The following is a 16,966-nucleotide window of genomic DNA, read 5'->3' on the forward strand; positions in this document are numbered from 1 at the left end:
TATAAATGAAATGTATTATTATAAAACGTGGAGTTCGTGTGCTGATTTCAACTAGACAGTACAGTGAAAAACAGTAGGCAACAATTTTGCTTGGAGACAGAAAAGGTGTTCCCATACCGGGAGTCGAACCCGGGCCGCCTGGGTGAAAACCAGGAATCCTAACCGCTAGACCATATGGGAGTTGCAGAATAGTCAACTCTAACTACTTTATAAATGTGCATACACTGTTTATGGGCATAATTTTTGACTTAAATGTTTGTTTTTACCCATGGTCGTTTAATACCCGATACGGGTATAAAATATATATATTAAATACCGTTAATGGTAGGCCGAGGAACCCAGCGAGTTTGTTGTGACGTCATCAGAAATGGACAGAATAGTTCCTGAAATGTGTACAGACTGAGTGTCGTTTTCTTGGTTTTAACTCAATCCTACCTTACAATCACACCATAATACTATAAATGTAAGAACCCGCTCTCAAATACTTAACATGTATCGTAAATTCACATTGTGCTACGGGTAATTTTCAGGGAAGCATATCCATCTATATTTTATTTAGCTACATAGCTGTCGAGGCTACAATGCGTAGGCTGCTAATCATTTTCCTATTCTGTTCAGGGCTGATTATTGGAAGTCACAACCGAGGAAATTCTGCCAATACTGCAAGTGTTGGATTGCGGATAATAAACCCGTAAGTGAGCCCCCTCTTGTTTGTTAATTGCCGACGGCAGTGTTCATGTGATGGTCACAAGTATTTCTTTTTATGTTGCATTGTAGAGCATCGAATTTCACGAAAGAGGAAAGAATCACAAAGAAAATGTGGCAGCCAAAATTTCTGAGGTACCTGTATCACATTTGTCTTGCATTTTGGTTACTGGTTCAATAAGCGAAACGTGTGTGAACCATGTTGGCATATTAACAGCTAAGAAAAATATAGTCCTTCAGTTTGGCATCCCTCCAATCATTGGCCAGACTGAGAAGCTTGACTTTGTATTGGCTACCCTCAGCTGTCATTTGTCACATTTTCGATCTGTCTCTGTAGATCAAAAAGAAGAGCGTCCAAAAAGCAAAGCAAGAGGACCGTATGTCAAAACAGTTTGCAGCAATGGAGGAGGCTGCGCTGAAGGCATATCAGGAAGACCTGAAAAGGATGGAAATGGACTCTGGTAACAGTGTGTGGCACTATGTTAAAAATACAGACTGGTCAGAAAACATCTCTCTCTTCTTGACTGTAATTGTGTTTTTGTATCAGGAACTGGTCCTTGTGTCCAAACCACAGTACTGCCACAACCTAAGGCACCACCTGTGGTACTGTGTGAGCCACCACCACATAAAAAATATCAAAAGAAAACTGAAAAACCAAAGAAGTCATCAGGGGAGCAAAACAGAACACAGAGTGTGTGTTGGGTTGAAGGACGGACAGATGACGGACATGTGTACTACTATAACACCGTAACTGGAGGTAAAAGGCTTTTTTTACGGCGTATCACTGGAACATTGGTTCTCTGTCCGAATGACTACTTTGCCCTGTGTTTTGTTTTTGTTTTTTGCTGCAGACTCTCAGTGGGACAGGCCTGAAGGCTTCATGACTGGCTCATACTTTGTGCAGCACGGACAGCACAAGGTTATATAAATACCATATATATTTTGATTCTAGATTACCCTTTTAATAGTGAAATTCTATTTTACTGCTTTCTTATTCCCTAGAACTCTTCAGGTAGCGCTTGGATGGAAGGTGTCAGCCCTGAAGGATATACATATTGGTACCACACAGAAACAGGAGGTTTGAAATCTATCTACCTAGCTTTCTATTGTACATTTGCTGTCATTGCAAGCAGTCTGTTAATCTGTATCTCAAGTTACATTTGTCTCACCTCTCAGAGTCTAGATGGGAAAAGCCAAATTACTTACCCCCCACCGATGAAACTCCTAAATCCAGCTTGGCATCTGGCAGTGAGAAAGCACTTCAGGAGGAGCTGACTTCAGGAGACAGCGGCTGTAATGAAGCTCCGTTATCCCGAAACGCAGAAGTAACAGAACAACCGACCCTGCCGTCCGTTGTCCCAGAAAATAGCTTTAGGGTAAGAACAATTGAGTTGGAGAACATTAATTTACCTGTAATCAAACTTCCTTCTGCGCTATTTCAGAAAAGAAAAGCAGAGGGGGAATCTTCAGGAAAGGATGAAGAAGATCAAACAAGCAACAATATTCCTCAAGAGGATGTTAAGGAGGAAAAGAAAGAGGTCCAAAATACAACCAGTGAACCTGGAGTGAAAAAACAGGAAGAGGTGGCAAAAGCTAAGAAGCCAAAATCACTGAACCCGTATGGGGCTTGGGAACAGATCAAGGAGGAGAAGGACCCATAGTATGTGTGCCCTTCATACTTGCTGGAGCTGTTCACCCTTTAGATCATTCGTTTCAGTAACTCGTCTCTGTTCTCTTTTTATTCCCAGCACAATTGTGGACTTGCAGTTGCCCAAAGTAGGAGACGAAGACAGTGCTCCGAAGGAGTTGCCACCGGAACCAAAACCCAAATTCAAGGAGCGCATCATCACATCACTCGGAGTGGAAGGCGGACCCACTTCATTCAAGAAAACTAAATCACAGAATGGAAAATCCAGAAGCTTTCGACAAAGAGACAATGATGACTAGACACATTTTTTCCCTTTTCTGAATTGTCAATGAATTTGCTTTTGTAGTTCAAGTTCATTTTAATGTTGCTCTTGAATATATACAGGTGAATCAATCAGCTGGCAGTATGTGAGTGCATAAAGCTAATAAGTGGCCTCGCAGTGTCATAATGACAACTTCAAGGATGCCAGAGTCTAATAAAGATGACACTTTTGTCACAAAATGTCTTTAAAATGGTTCCCAAATAGCAATTTTCAGTTTGTCACCAAGAAAAAGTTCTTATTTTCATTATTTTAGGATAAATAATTTAATCACAGGCATAATGAATGTACAGTAAATTGCAAATAACAAAAAATATAGTTCCACGCGCAAAATCTACAACTGCAATGTGAAAATAAATATTTGCAGTGTGACTACACCTCATGTCCGGTGTTTTGATATTGATGTTGAACTATCAAACCCCAAACTTGAAAGCAAGCTGTGGCGTGAGTCAGTCTGCAGAAGAGTGCACACTGCTTCTGCTGTTCTCCACCAGGTCCAGAAGCGCCTCCCTTTCTGCGTGTTCAAGTACGACAGTGATTACATCATCAAGCGCCTCCCCTCCTCGCATGAACTCCTGGCATGGTTTAGAAGAACATGCAGAAATGTGATCGATGTCGGACCTTGGGTCACCGTTTCCGCAGCTAACCTTAATGCCTCTGCAAATGTAGCCAATCCGGTGGTCTGTGACGCGATCCTGGCTGAAGTTGTAGGTGCGAATCCTCTCTGACTGCGAGCGCGTTCCCACCTGGTGTGAAGACACACAGCTGGGTGTTAATCAAAATTTACAATCTACCTATAAAATAAGTTGGTTTAATTCAATTTCAATGTCGGAAACTTTTCCAAAGGAATTGTTGGGAATAATGCAGGAAATGGGATTTTGAGATGTTGAACTACACTCCTGGAGAGTTTGGTTTGTATACTGTGCATATTCTGTTGAGAGAAAAATAATATACAATAATTTTACATTTGGTAGTACAAACTTGGAAGGGGCGGTTCTGCCATTTTGAGGACGACACAGGTTTGTGTATTTTTGCTTTCTTTGCTTGCTAATTGTGACAGTATTGGCTTCGGGAGGGGGGTTACCTGCTGCTTCCGTGCCAAATTCTTCTGCTCAGTCTCTTTACTCATCATGCTCTGGTAGAGGCGGGCCTTCAGCATGCGCATGGCAGTTTCTCTGTTCTGCAGTTGAGAGCGGGTCTGTTGACACTCTGCTGTGATTCCTGAAAGGGAAATTTTACAACAGTCGTCAAGAAAACTCTGGACAAGTTTGACAGCTGTTGGATTGCACATTGCAGTTGTAGATTTTGTCATGCCTGAGGGGAGGTGAACAATGCGCACTGCGCTGTCAGTTGTGTTGACACTTTGACCCCCAGCACCTCGAGATCTGAACGTATCAACACGGAGCTCTTTGGGGTCGATGCTGACATCCACCTGGAGCGCAGGTGTTAGCTTTAAACTGAAGTTATTAAAATCGAGAGCTATTGAGGAGTTACTGTACCTCAACAGGCTGAGGCAGAACGACCACAGTCATGGTTCCAGTGTGGATTCGCTGCATCCTGGAGGAAAGGCCCACCTCAGGAATCCTCTGCACACGGTGGGTTCCACCCTCATGCTTCAGATGTCTGTACACATTCTCCCCAGCTATACGTACAGCTGCGTGATGCAAACCACCTGAGAAGGACGTGAGAAAAAACTCAAGACACCAGTGTATCGAGCAAAGCAAGCAGAATATATACTGTATACAGACCAAACTCTGCAGGAGTGTAGTTAAAGGTCTCAAAATCCCAGTTCTTATAAGCGGCAAAACCCTGGTACATATCAAACATTTCTCTCGTGAATTGCTGGCATATATCACCTAAAAAAAAAAATACATACCGTAATTTAAGTAAACCTCTGATAGACAGCACTGCGAAAAAATGTTACAAGTATTCAGGTTTCGGGTGAAATTTCAGGATCAACGTAAAATGCCTCATAACCTTTATGTGGGAATGTAATCTGCTCTTCCCCAAATTTTTCAATGCTCATTCAACTATTTAATGTTTCACTACAGGAGCTTAACAGCAACATTCACAAATTTGTAAATTGACCAATAAATGTCCTGGTTCAATTAGAATTGTAATGTAAATGGACCTCTTTATCATGCTATTCACATTTGGACACCATGAGATCAAGATGACAACTGGCATTTGATTAACGAGACCTGGTTATGGCCACTGAACTGTCACAGAGTGGCAACAGCAGGTTGTAGCAGAGAAATAAAGTCTCACATAAAGGCACAGAAGGGGACATGCTTGGAAATATTCAAGGCTCAAACAACTGTTGTGAATTTTGCAATACAGCCTTTATATTTATGTTATATTTATTTGTTATATTATATTTAATATTATATTTAAGTTGTTCAAAAAGTAGTGATGACATGAGCAATGAAAAGTTTAGTGAGCGTAAAAATGAGAGTATCTGTATAGATCAGTACATTTTAGGTTCATACTAAAATTGCACCCAAAAGCCCAATGCTCCTAACTTTTTCTGTTGCATGTATGTAAATGTTTGATACAGCTGTAACTGTAATTGAAGTAAAAGTCACAAACCTCCCGTTGTTCGTCCTGAAACAACCTCCAGCAGAATGTTACTGGAGTCCAGAGGGTCAATTGGCAACAGAGCTTTTATTAACTAGAGAGCAAGAGTCAAAGAGAGAGAGAGAGAGGGAATATACTCAACCACACCACTGAATATTCTACAAAAACTTTGATCATGCACGTGCTCTTGTGTCGTTACCTCTTTCTTTAAGACTGAAATCCTTTCTGCAATAAGCACTTCCTCTTCTTTCAGCAGCTGATCAAATTGTTCATCTTCATCTTTGGAACCAGCTGGGACAACAGTCAAGAGTAGAGCAAATGTAACGTCATCATGATATCAAACATATATTATGAAATAAATGATAACTATGACATTCTCCATAGATTAGTTAAAATGCACTGACACTACGAGCAAACATACTACTGCATTTCCCAAAATTATAAAACGGGCTACTTACAATGCAATATGGTATTAATTTCGTCAAGATCTTTCAGGGCCTGTTCAACTTTGTAATAGACATGTGCCAAAGGCAGCAGGTCAGTGTATTTCTTAACCATTACTTTCCTGTGAGCTTCGCTCAGGTTTGAACGCTGCAACTTGTGCTCAAGAGCTTTGTGGTTGTCCATGAGCTGCCGAAGATACATTTGAACAGAATCGTTTTCGTACAAGCACCCGAGATCATTGTGAAGGAGGCTTCTTGTCGTCAATGTAATACAGCGCTGTGCCAGAGCAATCGCATGCTTTTCACCAGTGTATCCTGAGCTTGTTCTCCACCATCCTCTGTTTAGATTGTTGTAAACTACGCAGGAAAAAACTGCACGCAAGCGACACAAACTACGAGATAACATTTGACGGTGTAATTTTCTGCGCACATGAAATCGATGAGTAAAATAAAAACAGCGTCGATGTCGGTTTGAATAGAATTTCAAAACAAACATGGGAATGAAACCCGGAAGTTGTTTGCGAAATGACGGGTCAATGGTACTACAAAGCACGCTGGGAGTTGTAGTTTTACTGCGGACACATGTTAACTCTCATAATAATCTTTGGCTCTTAGTTCATCTAGAGAAAGAAAAAACTCACCTGGCTGATGTTAAAATGTCAAATCCCGCCGCTTGTACAGGTGGGTGAACAATGGCCAAATGAACACAAATACTTTGCAAATTTAATCATTATATTCCTTTAAAAAAAGAAAATGGTTTTCAATGCTAACATCGCTATCCAGCTCTAGCTCTCGTTTTTAACCTCTAATTGTAATTGCTGTTTGGCCAAATATGAAATTAGGGTTGTAGCTTTTATCCACAATTATATGTTTTTACTTTAAAAAAAATATATACTTTGTTCCTTTCTGACCTCCAGGATCTCAGAGTCAATTAACCGTAGGCCAAGCTCTGGAAAATATCAGCCAACGTGACACCACTGAGTTTGAAACTCTGCAAAAAGACCAGGAGTCTCTCCGCTCCCTACAGGTTCACCTTTAATTTTAACAAAATATTTAAGGATAGTTTGGATTTTTTTCCCCCTTACTATTTCCACCCAGGCGGCACGGAGGTTGACTGCACGTCACAGTGTAAATGTGCAGGGTTCGATTCCGTCTGCCGCCTTCCTGTGTGGATTTTGCATGTTTTCCCCGTGCCTGCGTGGGTTTTCTCCGGGTACTCCGGTTTCCTCCCACATTCCCAAAACATGCATGGCAGGCTGATTGAACACTCCAAATTGTCCCTCGGTGTGAGTGTGAGCGCAAATGGTTGTTCGTCTCGATGTGCCCTGCGATTGGCTAGCAACCAGTTCAGGATGTACTCCGCCAACTACGCAAAGACAGCTGGGATAGGCTCCAGCACATCAGTGACTCTCGCGAGGATAAGATGATTAGAAAATGGATGGATGGATAGATGGATTTTCACCCAATCGTAGTAAATGGAATGCATAATTTTACTTCCAATGAAAGAATATAGGTATTTGTGCATAAATGTTGAATGCGTTTGACAGGTGACTCTATCGGATGTGCAGAAGAAAAGCGACGAGGCTGAGAAGAAATTGAGACATAAAGCGAGAGACCTCCTTATTGTGGAGGATGATATGATGCATTTAGAGCAGGAAATGCAGGCAAGACGTGACCACTGTACCTCCATCACAGTGGACAAGGCAAAACTCCAGGAGCAAATAAGTGAGGAAGAGGAGAAGGCCTGCATGGCACGGGCTCAGTTTGACATTTATCGAAGAAATATGGTGAGCCACAGGCAGGCAGTTTTGCGCAAGATGGACCATACTGATGCTTGCAAAGAGGAGAAGAGAACCCTTGTCGAAAAATTGAGGACGGAGGAGTTGAAGGAGGATTTAGAAAATCCACATGGAATCAAAGTGCAGTCAGAAAAGGTAAATTTGTAACTATGGGCGTCTGACCACCATGTTTACTTCCACACAGCTGTACGAAAGCCTGGATTTTATCTCGACAGAGAGAGATTGAGGCCCTGACAGCGGAGATTGGAGAGTTGACGGAAAATATAGCAGAGAGGAGGGAAAGCCTTCAGAAAGAGTTGGAGAGCCATGTCCAGCTAAAGCAAGACATCGAGGTATGGCAAAAGAAACGTTCAAAGCTGCTGAATGTATTTAATGATGTGTTTGCACTGTCTTAGGGGCAAACCAAGCGCTTTAATGCCATCATCAAGCACCTTCACTGTCAAATCAGCAAGGCCCAGGCCGCCCACAGGTAAAGACGAAAAGGGCCATTTCATAATTTTTTGAAGTGAAAGGCAGCGGGACATCTGGGTGGCAGAAAGGGGTGACCTAAACTTTTATTTTTGGGTTTTTTAACAACCACCGCACCACAGCCCCATTTCTTCTCATTTTTCGTTGAAAACGTCTATTGGAGGTTCTGCTCCATATTCCCTGTGAATCGCCACAGCCCGCTGCATTGTCTTTGCCTATTTGGTGATAAATTGTTTTATGGTTGGCCCCATGGAGATACATCTGTCCCTGATCTATGCAGGCTAATGTCCAAAGACATCTACTACATGGAGAGACAGAAAGTTGAGCTTCAAAGGCAGTTGGGATCATCAAATGACTCTGATCAGTGTTAAAGCAACAAGAGATACAGGACATCGCGGCATGCTACACTGACAAGTCATGAGTTGTCGCTACAACAAGCCAGCAGAGGACAGCAGTGTCAAATAAATGTATAGCTGTACAGCCCCAACCTCATTGGGAATGTACAATATTCCTTGTTCAAACAGCTACTAGTGTTTTGAACCGTTCATGTAGCATACTGTTTTACATTCATATTTCCGGAATATGTTTCGCATTTGGAAGAGAGACGAAGAGACAGTCAGCAGGATGTTTTTCGGCCCACCACCAGGCCACCACCTCCTCCACGTTAGTTCATCGTGGCCACAACAATACGAACAAAAGCTTCAACTGTAGATATGTTTTGGTACACACTGTTCCAGCTTCCGCCTCAGTGGCTCGCCTGACGCTCGCTGAAGAGACATTCCCACTGCAGGCTAACAAGGCGAGACTGGGCCTCGCCTCGTCGACCATATCTCAAAACGAAATAGCAATAATTGGTAGAAGGAGGCAGCGTTGCTGCACACTACAGTCTGCTCTACTCACCATAACTGTTGTATATTTTGAAGTATGGTTTCTTTGTCCTCTGGTTTTCTGGAGTAAACGTACAATAACGTTTCAGTGCTACTCTACTCATGAACAATGTATTCCTATATTTCATGGTATTCCAGTGTTGAGAAGGGACATAAACATGGAGCGATGATGAAAATGCTCCAGTGTTTGTTTATTTTTGTAATTGTTAATTTCGGAGAAGTTTTAATGTATCACATTTAAATCAAAAGCATGATCATTTTCGTATAGAGATGATGTGTGCCTTTAAGGGGTGTAGCTTTGTGAGAGACCTCACAAACTTGGAGTCAGTCTGGTTGGCCTTTTACCATGCAGTTTAGCTTTTCCTCCACATTCCTTCCAAATGTTCTCATTTTGCATTTGTGTGTTTGACTGTCCCAGTCACTAAATGACTGAAAGTGCATCGACAACTACGGCTCTCTTTTTTGAAAAACATACTTCTCATGGCAGTGTATCTAAAAATGATGTGTAATTCAAATTTGGGCTTGCTACACAAAGCATAACAATCCATCAAGCGAAGTCTCATAACCAGAAAAACAAGTTTATACAGTGATCCCTCGCTATTTCGCTGTTCGTTTATTGCAGATTCGATGCATCGCAGATTTTTTCAAACATATTCATTAAAAAAAAAAAAATTCATATACATGGAGTACAACACTGTATATGTTGCTCTATGTGACTCGCTGTTGGTTTGCAGCTTCTCACGGACTGTTTGCGGACTTAAAAAAATTTTTTTGTTTTTTTTTACCTGTATATGTTAATTGGTTGCTAGTTTGCGGATTTTCCTTTATCGCGGGTGGTTTTGGTCCCCATTAACCGGGATAAACGAGGGATTACTGTTCTATGATATCATTGTAAAGGTACAACTGTCTGTGTGTTTCATGGCTCATGTTTATTCCGGGCCTGCGGATGTTCTGATAGCGAGCACAAGCCGGATGAGCATGTGTTTGTCAAAACCAGCACTTTATGTCCAGATTGTGCTGGAACATCCTGGACTTCTCACAGATTGAAGAGTGATGGTGGTGGGAGTGGGTGGATTGGGTGTGCTTTGTCATTTTGTATTGCCTCCAGTGAAGATGACCTATATATCAACTCAGTATGTGTTGATCTACATCACAGGTGTCAAACACAAGATCAGAGTTGGCCCGCCACTTCTTTTTATGTGAACTGCTAAAGTAAATCAAACATGTCAACTTCCATGATGCTGGCTACAATCTGTATCAAGACCTCAAATTCTCATATGTAATGAGTAAGAGATATTTTGTAAGCATGTTCTTGTTATTAAGATATCCTTAATAAACCCCTCATTACAGTTACTCAAACAATAGTTGAATACTGTACACCGTGATTCTTGGTTTCTTTATATAGTTTCAGTAATAACCAAGGCAAACGGTAACAACAAAAATTTGATTGACATCCCCATTGTGCGGATTAAGATTGAAAGACTGACCACTCAAGGCTTTATAACCGCCACAGGGTCAAGGAAGTATTTAGATGACCATTAGTTTTTTTTTCTTTACTTTGGTCTACTTTTCAGGGAATAGTCTCCTACAAGTACCTGGGTGTTCGTCTCAACAATAAACTAAACTGGTCGACCAACACAGACACTCTGATCACGATGGGACAGAGCCACTCTTCCTACTCAGAAAACTGAGGTCATTTGGAGTATAGGGGTCACACCTTAAGACCTTCTATGACTCTGTGGTGACTTCAGCCATTAGCTTGCTGGTCAGGCAGCATCTAAGCCCGGGAGAGAGAGAGAGACTGGACCGACAGGTCAAGAGGGCCAGCTCTGTCCTGGGCTGCTCCCTAGAGACTCTGGAGGAGGTGGGCAACAGGAGGATGCTAGCTAAGCTAATAGCTATGATGGACAGACCCTCCCACCCCCTCCAGGTTACCCTGACAGCACTGGGCAGCTCCCTCAGCCAGAGAGTGACACACCCTCGCTGCAAGAAGGAGAGGTACCGCCGCTCGTACCTGCTGACTGCTGCCAGGCTACTGAATAGATGCACCTGAAAACCTGGACTCACCCTCACTCACACATTTGAAATAACACAGCCGTCTTATGCAGCATATATGCAGTTCAATATGTGCTTATATTTTATATTGCATCCTGTACTGTGTGCAAGGCGGCCCGGTAGTCCAGTGGTTAGCACGTCGGCTTCACAGTGCAGAGGTACCGGGTTCAATTCCAGCTCCGGCCTCCCTGTGTGGAGTTTGCATGTTCTCCCCGGGCCTGCGTGGGTTTTCTCCGGGTGCTCCGGTTTCCTCCCACATTCCAAAAATATGCATGGCAGGCTGATTGAACACTCTATATTGTCCCTAGGTGTGAGTGTGAGCGTGGATGGTTGTTCGTCTATGTGTGCCCTGCGATTGGCTGGCAACCGATTCAGGGTGTACCCCGCCTACTGCCCGGAAACGGCTGGGATGGGCTCCAGCACCCCCCGCGACCCTAGTGAGGATCAAGCAGTACGGAAGATACTGTGTGCAGTTCATTTTTAACATTTATTTTGTGCATGCAAATACTTCATGTTTTTCTACTTTCTTCCCTCCAAATTTTGCTGCTGTAAATTGTGAATTTCCCCATTGTGAGAAGGTTTTCATATCTTATCTTACACATATAAAAAGGTAATGCACACAAGACTTTACAAGCATCATTTTGATTGTGTGGTTATTATACCTGCACAAAGATATCCTACTGACACAAAAATAGAGGAAGTAGTGAAAGGTGACCTCATGAAGCCAATGTTTATATTCACGTGCCTTTGACAGGAAAAAACTCAAAGACAAAAGGCTTTTTTGGAAGCATTGAAAATGATCCGCGCTTAGTGTGAGTCAAATGACAAAAGAGTCACGCTAAATACTGAGAGGAGGCTGTGTAGTCTAGAGTTCGTTTACGGAGTTCATACGTGATTACAGAACAAAGTCGGCGTTTGTTTTACTTGTTTGGGTTGAATCATCTGTCCACACAGCACATGAACTCTCCCACCTGGCAAACAAGTTGCCGGTTGCTTTGAGAGATTCTCTGAAGGGCATTGCAGGTTCCTGTGGATTTGTCTGTCACAAAGTGCAGGCAGGCAGATGCCATCCAGATGAAAATGATTTATGGCGAGGCATTTAAAGATGCTTTGTGTTCCATTTCTTCCTTACTTGCACCCAAAAACAAATAGGAGGCAGCAGTGAGTCATAAAATTCGATCTGAGGTTCAACTGAAGCAGACTCCTGTATACACAGACGGATTAAAAAAAAAGTAGTGAAAGAATAAATGCAAATTTCTACGATAACTGTTTCCGATTCTTTAATTACTAATAGGGTGAGGCCTAACACACAATGTTAAATATTTTAAATATATGAAAGTCAGCCCCTTAGCTGCTTTCCGAGCAGACATTAGCATTAAGCTTTTGTCATTCATCACTGATATTAATACAATACAATACATCTTGATTTGTATAACGCTTTCTCATGATGAATGATCTGACATACTTAACATGAAGAGAAGAAGTCACGCAGAGGCAAGAGAGTGCATTGCTCAGGTGCGAGACAAAAAATACATGCAACGGAGCAAATGAAAATTGTTTATTAGTGTCTGACAGCTTATGGAATCATTTTGAAAAGATCTGTAGTTCGTCATTTGATCTACACGCTTATTAGTATGTAACGGTCAAATATATATTGCCTTCAAAGTGTCACATGTACCTTCTGTCATCGTCAGGTTACTTGAACCTGATTCTGTCCTCCAGCGAAACGTCCCACTGACGCCTGGATGGAGGTCAGGCTATTTTCGAGGTGGCAAGGTCGAGACTTTCTTCCTCTATGTGCGGACGCCAAGAAGAACATTTTTTTTTAAAGATGGCAATGTGACACAGAGCCAACTCGACATATTTGCTATCACAGGTCTGCTTTGCCATTTTTGCAGTGGCAGCACGTGCGGATCGAAAACAACCAACGCATCAGCTATCTTCGAGCGCTCAGACCAAAATATCAGACGTGACGAACTGAATCACACTAATGGGATTGTCACACAGTTCGGAGCTGACCTCGATATCCTTATTTGACATTTTAATTTTGCATGGATCAGTGCAGTCATACGATACACTGTAACATCCTCAAAAGATCATTTAGGATCGTCTACCAGACATTATATTTTTATGCGACACGTCTGTCAGCTCCAAGTCAGGCTACATTTGTGATGTCTGACGTCGGGATTAAAGTGAATGAGCATTTCCTGTCCTTCATGACAATATCGACCTTTTCACCATGACGCCTCACCTACTTCCGGATGGCAAGAGGCAGAGCGATATCCGATGGCACCACTAGTAAACGACCCCTTCCTTTTTATTTGACCAAGGCAGAGTGATTGAATCAATTGCTTGAATGATTTTCGCCTTCTTCTCTCTCACCCTTGTCTCAATATGTGAAGTGTCAGTCAACAAGATGATATTACGTTACGCTGTGGAAGAGACACTTTAGTTTTGAGCGAAATACGATACCAAGATGAGAAGTCACACACATGAGATGGTGGGTGCTAATCCACAGTAGTCCGACTCTTTTTCCAAGCGGAGTGAGAAAGGACGACGGCCTTGCAAACTAATATTTCCAGAGTGCCTGCTGGGGATTTGGGTCACGGACATTTTTTTTTGTACTGCATTTTCTCGCTCTGCTTGCATTGGCTTTCTGCAGGAACTCTGGATTCCTCCCACATTCCAAAAACGTGCACGCATATCTGCCAATTTGAACGTTTTCCCCTGTATTTTATACATTTTTTTAATCATTTCAAATCATGTACGGCGTATTACAACTTTTATACGGGGGAAAAAGCAATTGTGAACCGATCTCACAAAGACCATTTTGGCTCAAATCCAGACTGTCTTACCTGCTGGTAGCCAACGACAATGCCGTCGTTGATCGCTACTATTGTCACGGCAAACAGCAAATGTAATCCTCAATTGTATTTTTTTTTTCATCGCTGCGTACGGTCGATTGATAAAGCATGATGTGCGCATGCGCGGTAACGGGTTTTTTGTTGCTCTTAGCCGTGGTTGACAAGTATGTGCACGTTAGTGTTTTTAATAATAATAATAATAATAATACATTTTATTTATATATATTTTGATCGATTGAATACTTTATTTCAAATATTCTGCTAAAAGAAAAAAACATTATGGATTCAAATATCCAATAATGACTTTAATATTGTACAATTCAGTTGGGAAAAAAACAATCGTCGTTTTGAGAGGTGAGGTTTAAAACAACTACAAATAAAGTTGTGGCACAAGTGTACACGCCCTCTTATTAACTGGGATCCGGAACCTTCCAATTCAAGTATTATTTTGTACCCCAAACCTACGAGGGGGGTAGGGGCAGCTTCATTTCTGCTCATCTCCTTTATTTGCTTTTATCTTTTTTTGTTTGTTTTTTCTTCTTTCTACCCACATTCTAGACCCCCTTCCTCAACTGGCGGACCGCGATCCACGACCGGACCGCCGACCTCCTCTGTCCGGACCGCCGACCTCCTCTGTCCGGACCTCCTCTGTCCGGGCCCTCGGCGAATTGTATAAAATAATAATTTATAAAGTGATTTTTACGTTATACATTTTATATTTGTGGACTATAATCTGCGCATTACCGCGATCGCTTGTTAAAATTATCCGTTGTATTCTTTGCGTGCACTAACAGATGTAACGCAGAGGACCGCGGCAGCGCGACTTTGCGTGTATGTTTGACTCACTGGGGACCCTGGCTGACCAGGGCATGTCGGCGATAAGATGCGCTGATTGGCTCCTCTGAACTGAAGGTGTGGCCATACGTAAGCCTCGGCATTTACGATGCGCTGATTGGCTCGTCGGAACTTAAGGTGTGCCCATACATAAGCGTCAGCATATACGATGTGCTGATTGGCTCATGTGAACTTAAGGTGTGTCCATACATAAGCGTCAGCACGCGTCTATCCCAAAACACACCCATTCAAAATGGATGATTGTGTCAGGAAACAGACGCATGCGCGACCCCACAGTGTGCTCACAGCTTCAGCCCAGGAGAGCCGCACGCAGACAATTAGACAAAACGAATCGCGGGAGGTTTCGATTGTGTGCAGTTCTGCTCCCGTCTAAATCGGGGATCTTAGCAGCTGTTTAATAACAGAACACCGCAACATGGGAAATGAACATCACAATGGCGTCTTCAAATAATATTTGCATGCCTCAGACATTGCATTCACTTTTAGTGGAAGAAAAGCACTGCACATTCCTGTGCTCCCTTGTGTCAGTATTTAAAATGGTTCTTAACTCCTCTTCTGGTATATATTTTAAGTGATTTCAGAGGGGATGTGAAAAGGGGAATTGTACAAATGAAAAGGATATTTTTGTTTTCATGTTTAGTATTTATTTTGGTAAAATTAGTATTTTGTTTTTGTTAAATTAAGGGAAAAAAGACAACTACTGTTTAACAAAGTTAAAGTAAAAATGTGTTATTTCCCTAAAAGGGCTATTTCTATTATTAAGCAGGCACAACTTAACAAAATAAAAGAGTTTCTGTGCCTCAACACAATACCTCTCATTATTTGCTGTGTACTGGCAAAGTGAATAATTGTTATTTTCATGTACCCCATTATTGGTTGGTTGTGAGGAGTGTTGATTTGTATAAGCTTGGCTTGACCATACTAAATGGGCATATAGCCCTGCTCCCCATGACCGCTGTGCATGGGACCGGACCTTGGTATTATTAAAAAAAAAAAAAAAGTGGACCGACAGCATTTCTAGTTGAGGACCACTGTTCTAGACTGTAAATTTCCCCAGTGTGGGACAAATAAAGGATATCTTATCTTATTAGTGTGTGGATATTTTGCAGCGTTGCTCTTGCTGGGCCATGTTGAGCCTTCCCGATGGGTGCAAATATGGAGCATGGTGGTGATGTGCTGACCGTGGATAGGATAAACCGTTGTGTGCGGCAACACTGGGGTCCATCCAGGCTTGAACCAGGAGGCCACCTGCTTGTTCAGCATCGTCAACAGCACAGCAGGAAATCGGGGCCAGGCGATGATAAGCAGATTTGGGGGGTACATGTTTGTGTCTGTGAACAGTAGGTCATATATGCACATATTATGTAAATGAGCGATTCTCAACAAGTGTGTCATTAGATGTCAGTTGTGGAAATGATTCAATGTCACTTTATAGTGGTATGAAACACATCTTAAGTACTGCGACTAGTGTATCTTTGTTCATCTCTCTAAAGTAGTGACATATTGACACAAACAAAATAACGGACGTTTTTTTCCACGAGATGGCATCATTAACTTGTGCATCAACTTTTTGTGACGTTTTTGTTTGGTGATGTGCTATGAGATTTGTTTCAATTGTAAAATATGTGCTTTAAGACTTTTGTTGGAAAACGCTGATATACAATAAATTATTCCAGTCCATGTTATTTCTGTCTCAGGCATTAGCAGCGGATAATCTGGATGTGATCCCTACGCTTCAGTACGTCCTGCAGCTCACGGCTGTAACGCACTTCAAGAAAACACTCTTTGTCAATGAAATGGGATTTGCGAAAGTACCATCTGGAGAGGAGGGCAGGAGCCCCTCAGCATGATCCGTGGACCAGCCTGGGAACAAGAAGAAGAGGGTCACAGTCTGTCCCAGGGTAGCCTTAATTCAGCACTCATACAGGATACTTAACACATCTTGTGGGGGTGGAGCAAGATAAAACTGTGTTTTTTTTGTTTGTTTGTTTGTTTGAAAAGGCGTTGGGATAGCAACAAAAAAAAATCACAATACTTATTCTGTCAGAATAACAGATAAACCGAAGTAGTGGACAATTGTGAAAATTGGAATATAAGTGAAAACAAAAATCAACCTAACACCCCACAGCAAAAACAAATTCAAAATGACAATTCAGTGATGGTTTTGACTCCTTGAAGACATACAACCAACCGACAAGGAAACGGCCTTCTTGTGGGTAAAAACATCTTTGGGACCCCAAAGGAGAAACACGACACAAATCAGACAATACAAATGAACGAAGCAATTGGAGCCGTCACATTAATGTCCTATTAATCCAAAACCAGATGTAAGACGCGTTCTGTATT

The 16,966-nt window shown here is 42.0% G+C and overlaps 3 protein-coding genes, 1 long non-coding RNA gene and 1 other non-coding gene across 8 annotated transcripts; 3 read left to right on the top strand and 2 right to left on the bottom strand.

The window, feature by feature from the left end:
* Nucleotides 1-108: 108 nt before the first annotated feature.
* Nucleotides 109-180, bottom strand: trnae-uuc (transfer RNA glutamic acid (anticodon UUC)). The gene has a single exon. It is a non-coding gene; the product is annotated as a tRNA-Glu (tRNA).
* A 143-nt stretch (nucleotides 181-323) lies between these two features.
* On the top strand, nucleotides 324-3,049 carry wbp4 (WW domain binding protein 4). The gene is made up of 10 exons (XM_052059025.1): nucleotides 324-463; nucleotides 619-691; nucleotides 778-840; nucleotides 1,043-1,166; nucleotides 1,253-1,462; nucleotides 1,557-1,624; nucleotides 1,708-1,783; nucleotides 1,882-2,081; nucleotides 2,148-2,365; nucleotides 2,454-3,049. Coding segments are annotated over exons 1-10 (1,233 nt in total). The 5' UTR covers nucleotides 324-461; the 3' UTR covers nucleotides 2,653-3,049.
* Nucleotides 2,908-13,862, bottom strand: mtrf1 (mitochondrial translational release factor 1). Of its 3 annotated transcripts, none has more exons than XM_052059024.1 (9): nucleotides 13,757-13,862; nucleotides 5,449-5,540; nucleotides 5,262-5,343; nucleotides 4,421-4,528; nucleotides 4,172-4,344; nucleotides 3,987-4,104; nucleotides 3,757-3,893; nucleotides 3,320-3,418; nucleotides 2,908-3,247 (listed from the first exon to the last, which is right to left on the bottom strand). In XM_052059024.1, the coding sequence occupies exons 1-9, from the start codon at nucleotides 13,845-13,847 to the stop codon at nucleotides 3,122-3,124; spliced, it is 1,026 nt and encodes a 341-aa protein (XP_051914984.1). In that variant the 5' UTR covers nucleotides 13,848-13,862; the 3' UTR covers nucleotides 2,908-3,121. The 3 variants fall into 3 exon arrangements, with proteins under 3 accessions (XP_051914984.1, XP_051914982.1, XP_051914983.1); XM_052059022.1 differs by lacking the exon at nucleotides 13,757-13,862 and adding an exon at nucleotides 5,708-6,227; XM_052059023.1 differs by lacking the exons at nucleotides 4,421-4,528; nucleotides 13,757-13,862 and adding an exon at nucleotides 5,708-6,227.
* LOC127596488 (tropomyosin alpha-4 chain-like) lies at nucleotides 6,267-10,080 on the top strand. 2 transcript variants are annotated; one of them, XM_052059029.1, is made up of 6 exons: nucleotides 6,272-6,373; nucleotides 6,610-6,719; nucleotides 7,240-7,626; nucleotides 7,707-7,823; nucleotides 7,887-7,960; nucleotides 8,240-10,080. In XM_052059029.1, exons 1-6 carry the CDS (start codon nucleotides 6,349-6,351, stop codon nucleotides 8,328-8,330), a joined length of 804 nt encoding a protein of 267 aa, XP_051914989.1. In that variant the 5' UTR covers nucleotides 6,272-6,348; the 3' UTR covers nucleotides 8,331-10,080. The 2 variants fall into 2 exon arrangements, with proteins under 2 accessions (XP_051914990.1, XP_051914989.1); XM_052059030.1 differs by lacking the exon at nucleotides 6,610-6,719 and having other exon boundaries at nucleotides 6,267-6,373.
* Nucleotides 12,988-16,305, top strand: LOC127596490 (uncharacterized). Its single transcript, XR_007961487.1, has 2 exons — nucleotides 12,988-13,401; nucleotides 15,730-16,305. It is a non-coding gene; the product is annotated as an uncharacterized LOC127596490 (long non-coding RNA).
* Nucleotides 16,306-16,966: the final 661 nt, after the last annotated feature.

This window comes from Hippocampus zosterae, chromosome 2 (assembly GCF_025434085.1).
Source record: "Hippocampus zosterae strain Florida chromosome 2, ASM2543408v3, whole genome shotgun sequence".
NCBI classification, from domain to species: Eukaryota; Metazoa; Chordata; class Actinopteri; order Syngnathiformes; family Syngnathidae; genus Hippocampus; species Hippocampus zosterae.